Source organism: Chrysoperla carnea, chromosome 2, assembly GCF_905475395.1.
Source record: "Chrysoperla carnea chromosome 2, inChrCarn1.1, whole genome shotgun sequence".
Classification (NCBI taxonomy): Eukaryota; Metazoa; Arthropoda; class Insecta; order Neuroptera; family Chrysopidae; genus Chrysoperla; species Chrysoperla carnea.
The window spans coordinates 68300179-68312963 of NC_058338.1; the positions used below are offsets into that span (position 1 = coordinate 68300179).

General features: G+C 30.4%; 1 protein-coding gene across 2 annotated transcripts; it reads left to right on the forward strand.

The window, feature by feature from the left end:
• Positions 1-1559: 1559 nt before the first annotated feature.
• Positions 1560-11270, forward strand: LOC123291810 (putative uncharacterized protein DDB_G0282133). 2 transcript variants are annotated; one of them, XM_044872227.1, is made up of 5 exons: positions 1560-1622; positions 3194-6914; positions 7705-7898; positions 8122-8262; positions 8406-11270. In XM_044872227.1, exons 2-5 carry the CDS (start codon positions 3194-3196, stop codon positions 10326-10328), a joined length of 5979 nt encoding a protein of 1992 aa, XP_044728162.1. In that variant the 5' UTR covers positions 1560-1622; the 3' UTR covers positions 10329-11270. The 2 variants fall into 2 exon arrangements, with proteins under 2 accessions (XP_044728162.1, XP_044728163.1); XM_044872228.1 differs by lacking the exon at positions 8122-8262.
• The last annotated feature ends 1515 nt before the right edge of the window (positions 11271-12785 follow it).

A 12785-nucleotide genomic window follows, 5' to 3' on the forward strand; every position in this document is an offset into this window, starting at 1 on the left:
ATTGACGGTCACGTGATTTTTGAAATAATCGAAGGGGACCGATAGTCGATTAATCTTCCGGTTGTCGGATTAATAAAATATATTAATCGTCCGGTAATAATATAAATAAATAATAAATAATACTTAGTGTTATATCTTTGAACATCAGATAGCTCAACAGGTAGAAGATAGCTCAGATAGCTCAATAGGTGGCTATATATTTGTCAATTTATTGATATTAACTTAGTTCGAATCCAGCAGCAATCTATTTTTTTTTTTAAATTAATTATCATATGTAGCTCTATTGGATTTTTTTATCTAGACTGCTGTTGGATTCGAACTAAGTTATCACTAAGTTGCCAAATATATAGCCACCCTTCTACTTATTGAGGTATCTGATGTTCAAAGAAATAACTATAATATAAGATACACAATATACTACACTAAGTACCAATTAATTAATTAATATAGTTTTTAGCCCTCTTGTTAAAAAATTTCATTACTATTACAGGCAACGGTACTGTGGTTTACACAGATTTATTATTTATTTATATTATTACCGGACGATTAATATGTTTTATTAATAATAAGTTAGACACGTTTTGAATATTGAAATATTCTATTAAAGCCATTCTATAAAAAATAAAAGCTTTCTATATATACTTTTACCTATAAATTCGACATCTTTAAGTTAATTATTTATAATTAGTAATTATTTCATATTCTGCGACCAACACAAAGTAGAGAGTTTTCATTCCATAAAATATAAGGGATAGTCCGGATTATATGGCTCACATTTAGGGCACAATCAGGCTCACTTTTTAACATTTTAACCGAACATAAATTAAATTTATATCAAATTATTAGGCTAGAGTTCAATTAATCTATGAGAGTCATCCGTAAATGAGGAAGAAAGGCATAAAATCGTTATTTAATTAGCATTTTAGTTATGCATGAAGAAAACATCTAAGAAACAAAAATTGATCCTGTTGTTAAATATTATTCGGGGTCATATATAGGCGCTGATAGGGAGAGCATAAGAAAAATCATGCCCATTTTTTAATATTTCACGACTTTGTTTTAGTTACAAATCTAATGTTTCATTCATGCTCGTAGTGATTTTTCTCATGCTTCCCCGTATTCCCCGTATCAGCGCCTATGACCCCGGATAATATTTAACTACTGGATCCATTTTTTTCTTAGGTGTTTTAGGTCTAATATTCCATTCATGCTCGTATAGAGGCTTGCCTGATGTCCTTTCAAGAAGTGTAACCTAATAATATTATAATTTATCCTTTCCTACTAATTTTAACCTTTTCTGAAATAATTGATTGAAAGATGTGAATTTAAGAAATTTGACGAAATAACCTAAAAAATTTAGTACTATTGGCGCTATGCAATTAAATAAATTGACAGCTAATAGTTCCATTTTAACTATCCATGGATATACCAAGCAGTCAAATTTTTATTTATGAAGTTCATGGTTTGAATTTTTGAATACTTTGATGTCATTTTTAGTATCTCACATGTGCAAATGTTAACCAAAAAATATTGAAAAAATAAGAATTTGAAATAATTAAATTTTATAATTATATTACAACTTAAAAAAATTTTAATGAATTTGAAAGTGTTTATTAGATAAGGTAAATTTTTTATTTCATACGATTATTTTTAAATTACCGATTAAAATATAAGTTTCGGATTCGAAATTGTTACCGTTACTCTGTTTTTAAAAAGCTAATAATTATCTTTCAAAATAAAAAGAAATTCATTCTGAAATTTTTGATGATTGAATAATTTTTAAAAGATACTTAATACTAAATCACAAATTTCGTTATGTGTCATAAACTCATTCTATAATAGTTTATATTCACTCAAATTTTCGTATTTTCCATATCTTTTTCGTAAATTGTAAATGCTGTTCTTCTAGGCAAAAATACAAAAATCAGAAAAATTATTTTCATCCTCTTCCTTAGTTTTCGAGACATGTTAGACGAATTTCAACAACTTATTTTTTGAAAAGAAATTACAACCGTTATTATTGCAACCCAGAAAGTGGGTTTTATATATTAATAAATTAATATTATAATATATAAATTAATTATTTATATATTAATAAATTTTCTTTGCATTTTTAATTTGTTTTGTCGTGATATATAATAATTTAGACATTTCGGGAACTACAAATCTTCTAATAGAAACGTATACTCAGCAAAATATTGGGTGGTATCAAAAAGTTTGTTTTTCTATATATTTCAAAATATTGGTTCCTGATTCATTTTGCTCGAGTATGGTTTTAAGGGCGACAAAATTTGACGAGGTAATACATTTTTTTAATGTATGCAAATTTTTTGGTCGAGTTATTTTTTGTTAAGTTATGATGGGTTGATGTTTTTATGGTAGTGGAATATACAGAGTGGATAGTTTTAATCGATAAGTAGGGAAAATCTAATTGTTAATACACAGAAAAATTTTCCAACAAACCTATTTAATATGGCCGATTGTGGGAGCCATGGAGGTTATAAAGAAGGAGAACGATCGCTATGTACTAAAGCATTAGCGCACCTGTCCCTGAAAATTTGTATAATTTATAGTTCATTTTTCAGCCACCAAGCGCGCTGTCGTCGGTAAGTAGTATATTAGCGCACAACATCCAGCATTTAATGAGACACCTTAGCGATCCCAGCGCCTCACTTATTTTGTCCATATTTTGAGGACAATATTTTCTATTGCGATCGTTCTCCTTCTTTATAACCTCCATGGTGGGAGCAATGAGTCTTATATCTACTAGCGAATTGAGCGCATCTAAATTTATGTCCTCTGTTAAGTAATATATTTTACCTTATGGCGAAATTCTTCTATTTTCACATACAATTTCTGCCGAAGCTATTTGATTATTGAAAAAATGTTTCGAACAAAATATATTTGCCTTTTTTTATGAAGAACAACTTTCTAATTTAATGTGGTGCTCTTCTTCTCTCTTCTTAATAACGAGACCGAGTTGACTTTTAGGTGACCCAAATATTTTGTTAATTTTTTTTTTGTATTTTAGCTACCCTACATAGTTTTCCTTTTATTGACCAATATGATACCACGTATGGATGAATTTGATTTACCTGCAAATTTGTTGCTCATGTTCAGAATCTTAATTATTAAATAAGTTTGCCATACTATTATTATAGGCTTAATTTTCAATTTTTCTTTTAAATTTCAGATGCAGAACTCACAATACTTTTATGACGGTATCGATTCCTATCTGTACAGTTTGGTACACTACTCAGGTACTCGTTCCAATAACATTGGTATTAATCCCAATAACTTTGGTATTAATCCCAATAACTTTGGTATTAATCCCAATAACTTTGGTATTAATCCCAATAACTTTGGTATTAATCCCAATAACATTGGTGTTAATCCCAATAACAATGGTACTCATCCCAATAACATTGGTACTCGTCCCAACAACGCAGGAAATTATCAACAACCCTACCGAAATACTAACAACGAAACACAATACCACACTAACCTCAATAATCGAAATAATGATTATGTTCGTCAAAATATTGCCGTAAATCGATATAACAATTTCAATAGTTATGATAATCGTTACAATAACTTCGAAAATGAACAAGTGTTAAATAACAGATATTATAATAACCAACACTTTATCCCAAGAGTACAACAACAACATTCAAGACAACGGTTGGAAAATCCATATTATAATCCAAATCACTGGAATCGTTATCCACAAAATAATAATTATGCACGTCCACAAGTACAAACACAATCCCATAGGGGATTCCAGGCTCCACCACGATCACGCCCTAATCGACAATTATCACGAGTAATGCCTCTAGAAAATGTACAACAAATTCCCGGAAACAATGAGCTGATGTTCGATTCCCCACAAAAAATAGTGCCTTTAAATCCAAATAATGCTTTATTCACAGAGAATGAAGCAAATCAACGAACTGATACCCAAAATCAAATAACTGAAACCTCTGATCTTTTTCAAATCGACACACAAGCCGATTTATCAAACTTAGAAAAAACTCGCTTAGATGAAGATTTACCACAGCCACCAGAGTCTGCTTCGGCAGATACGAATGTCGTACAACCACCTGAGTCTACTTCGACAGACACGAATGTTGTTCAAGGAATTATCTCTGCGTTCTCTAATGCACCACAAGAGAATACTCAAATTCAACCTGACCCTGACGCAATACATGAAGAGCCTCAAACTGCATTCAATGTAACGAGTAAGGAACCTCAATTTAACTCTAACTCCATGCGTAAGCCAAATCAAAAAGCGAAAAGGAATAAAAATAAAAAGAATAAGAAAGATGAATCAAAATATTATCAAAATTTTATTTCACATTTAAAAGAGAAAGACAATGTTATTAAAGAACTACCGAAAGAAGTGGCGAATACGATTATTTGTTTGGATAGTGAACCCGAAGATGAAGATGATGATGTCATTGAAATACCTAGGAGTCCAATACCAATGATTTGTCTGGAAGATAGTGATGCTGAAATCGATCAATCAGTGAAAAAAGTTAAAGATTTGGAAACACCTGAATGTCCAGAAATAGAATCTAATGTAGAGGAAAATAAACTGGACATACCTAGTATTCAAAAAATTAATACATCATCGAAAGAGGTTGGAGATAATCCTACTTCGACATCCAAAAGTAAAAAGCGTCAAAAAAGGAAACGAGAAAATGTTGAGACTTCAGAAAATATTGAAGGAATAGAAAATCAGGAATTACAGACTTCAACAGCTCCAGAAGATGACTCTAATTTAGAACAAAATACTACAGATATTGAAATCAATCCAACATCCAAAAATAAAATACGCCGAAAAAGGAAACGAGAAAATGTTGATACATCAGAAAATATTGAAGGAAGCGAAGGTCAAGAACTACAAACTTCACCAATCTCAGAAGATGACTCTAAATTAGAACAAAATACTACAGACATTGAAACCAATCGAACATCCAAACGTAAAAAACGCGAGAAAAGGAAACGGGAAAATTTGAAAAATGTTGTGAATGAGATTCAAAATGAAGCTGACACATCGGTAAATATTGGAGAAGATATTCAGAAATTACAAGCTTCAATACTTCAAAAAGTACTTAATTCGGTGCAAAATACATCAACATCCAAAAATAAAAAACGCCAAAGAAAAAAACGTGACTGTCTGGAAAATGTTGAGAATGAGCTTAAAATCGAACCAAGGCCTGACCAAAGTAATACAGATATTCCCATGGAAAATATCTCTACCTCAATGAAAGGAGTTGACATTAGTTCAAAACCTAGTAGTAAAAAACGTCTAAAAAAGAAACGTCACCGACAAGATATTGAAAATAGTGAAGATAACGAATCGACCATACAAGAGAACTGTGAAACAAGTAAAGAAATCCCAAAAAAATTAACAATGGAAAATACAAAAGAAATTTCTGTTCAAAGTACACCAACAAAAAATATTGAGTTTGCAACCCCGAAAAGTAAAAAACGTAACAGAGCTCGAAATAAAAAGAAAAATACTTCACAATTATCCGAGGGCTCAGATGATTTTTTATTGCATACCACAGATCTTGAATCAAATCAATCAACCGATTCAGTATGCACCAATGACACGATCATTTCGGCAAATATTTCGAAAAAAAAGATCACAGTTCCGCAAACTCTAATCCTAGATATTTACGAAACTGAGAGTAGTTGTTCTGATGTTTTTGAAAAAGATAATCCTGAACAAAATCAAGCATCTACTTCAAAACGTTCCTTTGCCGAATTAGATTTAATTCAATTTGCGAATATGATAACAACTTCACGATCCAAGGAGAATCAAGGATCCGATAGTATTGTATGTGCAAAATCTAGTCAAAATTGTAATCAAACCACATCAGTTTCATTTAGTGCAGATAATTCTCATCGAGTTATTGCAACAGACACATCAAAATTTAATTTCGAAGATACGTCTTCGAGTTCAGATGAATCAGAAGTCGTTGAGAAAAACAAATCACAGGAAAAAAATTCTTTGCAAAGCACATTTAAAAATAGTTTAGAATCTGACTTATCTTATCAAAAATTTCTTAATGAGAGGGGAGAAGAATCTAGCACAGAAGAATCTGAAATCATTACTAGAATCAGGAATCATCTGGAATCAGATAAATCAAAAAATATCACTAAAAGTAGTTTATCGCAAATAAATGATAAAAGTAAATTCCAAAACAGTTTAGTGCCGTTAAATAACGCCGAACAAGGTGACACAACCATTGATGTAAACTATGAGCAATTTATAAATCAATTAGAAAATAAAATTCGTGAATGTAATGATAAACAAAAATATTCTCTTAACAAAAGAAAAAAATTAGCCCAGGAAAAAATTCGTAAAGATACTGATAATAATAGTAATAATAATAGGGAGGTTGCAAATGAGCCCCTAGCACCTAGTAATTCTGAAAATTCTGAAAATCTTTGTACTGAAAATTCTGAAACTCTGTGTACTGAAAATTCTGAAACCGTTTGCAATTCATCGAACAATTTCAATGAAATAACGCAAGAACTTTCACAATCTTCGTCCGATAACGACAGTGATGTCGAGTGTATTACACCAATCACATCAAAAGATAATCCAGTAATTTCAATAGATTCAGATCATGACTCAATAATATCAGTTAACGAAAGTGAGGTAACCGATGTTGGGGATATTTGTTTAAATGTTTCTGGTGGAGAGATAATTGATGTGGAAAATAATAAAAATACAACAAAACAAGTATCGAATAGTTTAAATGTTTCAAAAGAAGAAGAAAGGGCACTTAATTTAAAAATGCGATTTCATACATATTGGACTGCAGATCGTGAAACATTTTATAATCGATCGTGGGGTGGTGAAACTTATGATCATGAAGAGGAGCGTGATTTAATGCCAGGTAAATATTTTTTATTATTCATTAATCTTCTTAAAGGCTTTATAAAGCGTGGTAACATTTTTATGATTTCGTGAATTATTTATATAGAGGATGGAAAATTTAGATGTTAAGTTTATGAATTTAAACAACAGCTGGCCGTTGAATTTGACAGTTAAATTTTAGTCAACTGATTTTTTTTTAAATAAATATGATTTTTAATATTGTTAATGCGCATTCAATAATATTAATATTTTAAAAAAAAATAAAATATTATATTGTAGTTGTAAAAAAAATTCAAAAATGATTGCTGATTTGACTAATCTGTTTCCCGTCTCGATACTACTATACTATCTTAATTACGACACAGTTACATTCACATAGGATACGGGTTACCAATTCTATTAGAGGCAATCCCCTCAAAGATTGTATACCGGAACTTATGTCTTGACGGATAAATTCAAGGTTGTGAATTCAAACCGTATCTGGTTCCCTATATTTTTACAAATAACATGAAAGTTTAAGCATTTTTCAAACATTCTCTTGGGATTTTGTTTATCTTATCATGTCTTGTTAAAAAAACTCAACACCCTTTTCGAATGCACACAAGTTAAAATTGAGCGCAGGTCGACATTTTCTCTGTGGATTTCTCTGTTATACAGGTTTAGACAATAGAAAATTTGTATAGAAGCATCTATTTCTCGTGTAAATATTTGAAGGTTAAACTGATGGGATTTTAAGGATCAGGAATTTTCATTTATTCCAATTTGATTAAAAAAATTAAAAAAGTTTAATTTTCTTTGTTTTTCGGAAGCTTCGCTGAAGGAATGGGCTAATCCAATTGATAAAATGCGCATGCATAGAAGTTTTGAAAGTAAAGTGCGGTGTCGTAATTGTCGACAACAAGGACACATAGCTAAAAATTGTCCAGTACCAGTAAAACCATGTAGTATGTGTGGTTCTAGGCAACATCGAGAATTTAAGTGTAATGAATCGTGCTGTTTAACGGTAAGCAAATAAAAAAGTATTCATTTCAAGTATTTACCGATTTGGGAAATATATACATGCTTGGTCTTTTTAAATCGAGGGTAAATAGAAAAGGATAGTGCTATTAAAGTGGTATACCTTTTATTTTCTACTTACACTCAGTGTAAATAGTAAATATATTAAACAATCCCAAAATTTCTTCCCAAATTTTCCTGAATCATAAATAATCAACTTATTTTTACAGTGTTTTTCGAAATTTCGCCGTTCATTTACTTCAAATTGTAAACGATGCCTTAATTGGAGGAATATCTATTGTAAAACATGCAATAATAAAGGTCATGTACATGACCATTGTCCAGATTTATGGCGTCGTTATCATTTAACAGTAAGTGTTGGAATGTGTTTATACTCTTAACATCCACTTTCCTATAGCTTTTTTGGGAGACGCTTGTGCTTAAAAAAATACTATATTTATCATTTTTTGCGAGATATCAAAGTAGTAATATCATTTCTTTTCTTTACTTTCAGGTAAAACCAGGAAAAATCATACAACCAACGCAAAAAAATCAAAAGAAATCCACTAATTGGTGTTCAATATGTGCCACAAGAGGTCACTCAAGTGAAAAATGTTGTTACTATTATAATATTTCGCAAACTCCCCCAGATTCTATGCAAGTAAAACATTATTCAGATTTATATGATTATAATGGTGCATCACCAAAACGTAGAAAATATAACGCCGGAGAAGATAATCATTGGGATATTCATCAAGTGAAGTTTAGTAATCAAAATAGTAGTTTTCTTGCAAATGATCAAGAAAATTCGACTAAAACTACAACAACCACCTCGCATATTTTATCTGAACCTGAAAAAATGGAGAGAATTCATTTAATTTCCATTACATCAACTAAATCAGTTACAACTGAAACTGTTTCAATTGCAACTGTACCAAATGCATCTGAATATGTTCAATCAATCACAAACACATCAAATGTCACGGAATTAAATGAAACTAAATCAGTTACAACTGTACCAATTTCACCTGAATCAGTTTCACTGTTACCTAAATGTGAAGTTAGCGTTCCAGAATCAAACAAAACTGTGTCGAATAGCGTCGAACAAATTGCAACTAAACCAGTTGCATTTGAATCAATACCAACTGCTATTGGTTCTGGCAATATATGCACTTCAGTCTCAACCGAACTGATACAAATTAAAACTAAATCAAGCGATATTGAAGAAGCTGTACTAAATTCAGTTATACCTAATCCAGTTATTACTGAACCAAGTGTAAATTTACCAATTGTAACTCAATCAGTTATTCCGATTGGAGCAAGTGATCCAGTTCCTCAAATGGGAACTACTCAACCAGTTGTAAGTTTACCAAGTCTACCTCAATCAGTTATTCCGATTAGAGCAACTGAACCAGTTCCTCAAATGGAAACTACTCAACCAGTTGCTCCAATAAAACCAGTAATAGTTAGGACAAATTTATTTGAAACAGGGTCCATAGAATTGAGACCAGATATTGCAATTTCTAGTATCCAATCAATGAAAAAGACTTCTAATAAAAATTTTAATTTGGATCTTCCATTAAATGGAAGGGAAGAACAGTGTGTGCATAGAGAAAATTTTATTAAAACTCTTAGTAAAAGATTTAAAGCCAGTGTTTATATAAAAACGAAAAATTCAAATAGAATTTTACATATTACAGCAAGCGAACAACATCGTCGCGAAATTGAAAATTGTCTCAAAGAGTTTTTAACTATAAAGCGGCCTGAACGTAGACCATCACATAACTTTGATTTTTTTATAAATAAAATTCGAAATGATTATCCGTTAATAGAAGAAGTATATAACTTACAAGACCCATATGCTTTATATCAAACTTATACAAATCAACGGATAAAGAAAAAAAACCCGGTAGAAATTATAAAGAAATTAAATGCATTTCGTAGAATACATTGTCAACAGATATCAGTAAAAACACGTAGGTCATTGGATTTTTTACATAATATTTATAACGGTCAACCAGTGCCCATAAATTTAAGAAGTAAAATAAAAACAGCATACAACCATATTTTTAAAAATACTAAAATTCACGAATTAGATGAAGTAATTAATGAATTTAATCAACGTCGACATATACAACAACCGCCAAAAATATCAAAACAACCAACCCCAAAAAAATCACCGACTAAAAAACAAAAAAACAAGAAACAAAAACCAAAACCAAAACCAATACAAAAACCGACTGTATCATCCAGTACAAATGATGTGGAATTAATTAACTATGCGAATATGTTGGAGATGGCAACTAATATTCCAAAATATAGGATGATTATAAAACGATGTAAACATCGATATGTTATTAATAAAGAATTTTCGGCGAAAAATATACGATCACTTATGGCTGTAGGAGAACAATTAAAAATACCATTCCACACGTGACGGTTTATAGTCATTGTTTTTTTAAAGTATGATGGTGTACACTGAGTGACAAAGAATCTGGGATAAAATTTTTAAGCTGAGTGAGATGAATGGTAACTTCTGACGTTTTTGAACTCAAATTTTTGGTACGAAGATTAAAGACATCCATAGTTTAATCTTTGATCGGAAAAATCAAAGAAGAGGGCATAAGAAACGAAAAGCTCTCTACAATTTTGTTCAAATACTGTTAAGAATCTAATGTTTCGGAAGACTTATAGTTTATACCATTATAAAACCTAATATAATGCAATAATATAATGACAGGTCCATAAATCTTCCTTGACGCGTTACCTACAACTGTTCTTTGGCGATTCTCTCCATTTGCAAATTAAAATCCGAACTGTGATTTATTAGTGATTAATCTCCATAGGCGAATTTTATTTATATTAATGTACTCATTAAGGACTATACGAATCCATGGTTTGAGAAAATTGGAGTTATTTCCAATAAGGAAAGTGCACGGTCGTTTGTCGTTTCATTTGAGTGATATATAATGCATCTAAAGACATATTTTTAAAGAGGACGAAACCATTCCTATGCCATATGTTCGATTTTTATCAGAATTTGGTCAAATTGTATACTCTCTGCTTTCATTTTTTGTAAAAACTAATATGGTCAATTCTTGGACTACAGATATTTTAATATAGTTTCTTTGGGGGCACGCCAATTCAGTTGTTTAACATAATCTTAAATTTGTCTCACTTTCTGCATCAGTGTGTTTAGTGTTTTAAATTTTAATATTAATTGTAAAGACATTTTTTTTTTTTTGTAATTTATAACTTTGAAGTCATTTGCTTCGAATAAAAATGTTGAACTTTCTTTTTATTAATTTTTTTGAATTGAACTATTTAAACTTGTTGCACGAAAGACATTGTGTTGATCGACAATGGAATAATTTTTTCTTTTGGCTATTTCAAGTTGTTAGCTAAATTTTTTAATACAGATTATTTTTGATAACATTTACATGATTTTATATTAAAAAAAAAAAAAAAAAAAAAAAAAAAAAAAAACGCTTAAAATTATGAAATTTTTAAAAATGAGGGAAGGTTTTTTGAAGATTTAGGGATTTATTATTTTTTTAAAAGATAAATAGTGGAGTCAATGAGTGTTTTTACTTGGATGCCCTCAGGAACAGCTCCGATTTTGATGATTTTTTTTTCAGAACGATTCTTTTTGTATATTATTTAAAATCAGAAACATTTCAGATGGGGGAAATAATCTGGAGGGGGAATAGCCAATGTCGTGACTGATATATCGACTCCCAGCCTAAATCGCTAATGATATAAGTTTGAAATTTCGAGAAATTATTGATTTTATACTGTAAATGTTACATAAAAAAGGATTTTTCGAAATTCATCCCCTAAAAGGGTGAAATAGGGGATGAAAGTTTGTATGAAAATATATAAAAACCGTCATTTTTGAGTTCATTTCTTAACCGATTTAAAAAATTCTTTCACCTATATAATGCTACATTATCAGCTAGTAAAATGGGCTATATTTTATTTTCAAAAAAATTAAGGTTCCGTACCAAAAGTTAAAATCAATTAAATACTGAAACCGACATTTTTGAGTTCACTACGTTACCGATTTTAAAAATTTTTTCACCTATAGAATGCTACATTATCAACAAGTGACATGGCCGAATATTATTTTCAAAATTATTCGGGATTCGCACTAAAAGTCATGGTCAGGACAATCCATTAAATAGTGAACATAAGGGAACTTAAGAGAATTGAAGACTATAACGTGGATAACTACTAGTTATTTATATTGTTTAAACAATATTTTTGCAACTTAAAATAAAAAAATTCATTCTTGCGTGATTTTTTTCCACGCACACCAAAAATTGATTTTAACTTTTAGTGCGGAACCCTAACTTTTTTGAAAATAAAATACAACATATGTTACTTGCTGATAATGTAGCATTCTATAGGTGAAAGAATTTTTAAAATCGGTAACGTAGTGAACTCAAAAATGTCGGTTTCAGTATTTAATTGATTTTAACTTTTGGTACGGAACCTTAATATTTTTGAAAATAAAATATAGCCCATTTTACTTGCTGATAATGTAGCATTATATAGGTGAAAGAATTTTTAAAATCGGTTAAGAAATGAACTCAAAAATGACGGTTTTTATATATTTTCATACAAACTTTCATCCCCTATTTCACCCTTGTTGGGGATGAATTTCGAAAAATCCTTTTTTATGTGACATTTACAGTATAAAATCAATAATTTCTCGAAATTTCAAACTTCTATCATTAGCGATTTAGGCTGGGATTCGATATACCAGTCACGACATTGGCTATTCCCCCTCCAGATTATTTCCCCCATCTGAAATGTTTCTGATTTTAAATAATATACAAAAAGAATCGTTCTGAAAAAAAAATCATCAAAATCGGAGCTGTTCCTGAGGACT

What these genes read in the sequence shown, in the direction of transcription:
- LOC123291810 (XM_044872227.1), top strand. Translation starts at nt 3,194, where the DNA reads ATGCAGAACTCACAATACTTTTATGACGGTATCGATTCCTATCTGTAC. An exon ending in GGAGCGTGATTTAATGCCAG is followed by an intron (nt 6,915 to 7,704) that starts GTAAATATTTTT and finishes GTTTTTCGGAAG; the next exon opens with CTTCGCTGAAGGAATGGGCT. An exon ending in ATGAATCGTGCTGTTTAACG is followed by an intron (nt 7,899 to 8,121) that starts GTAAGCAAATAA and finishes TTATTTTTACAG; the next exon opens with TGTTTTTCGAAATTTCGCCG.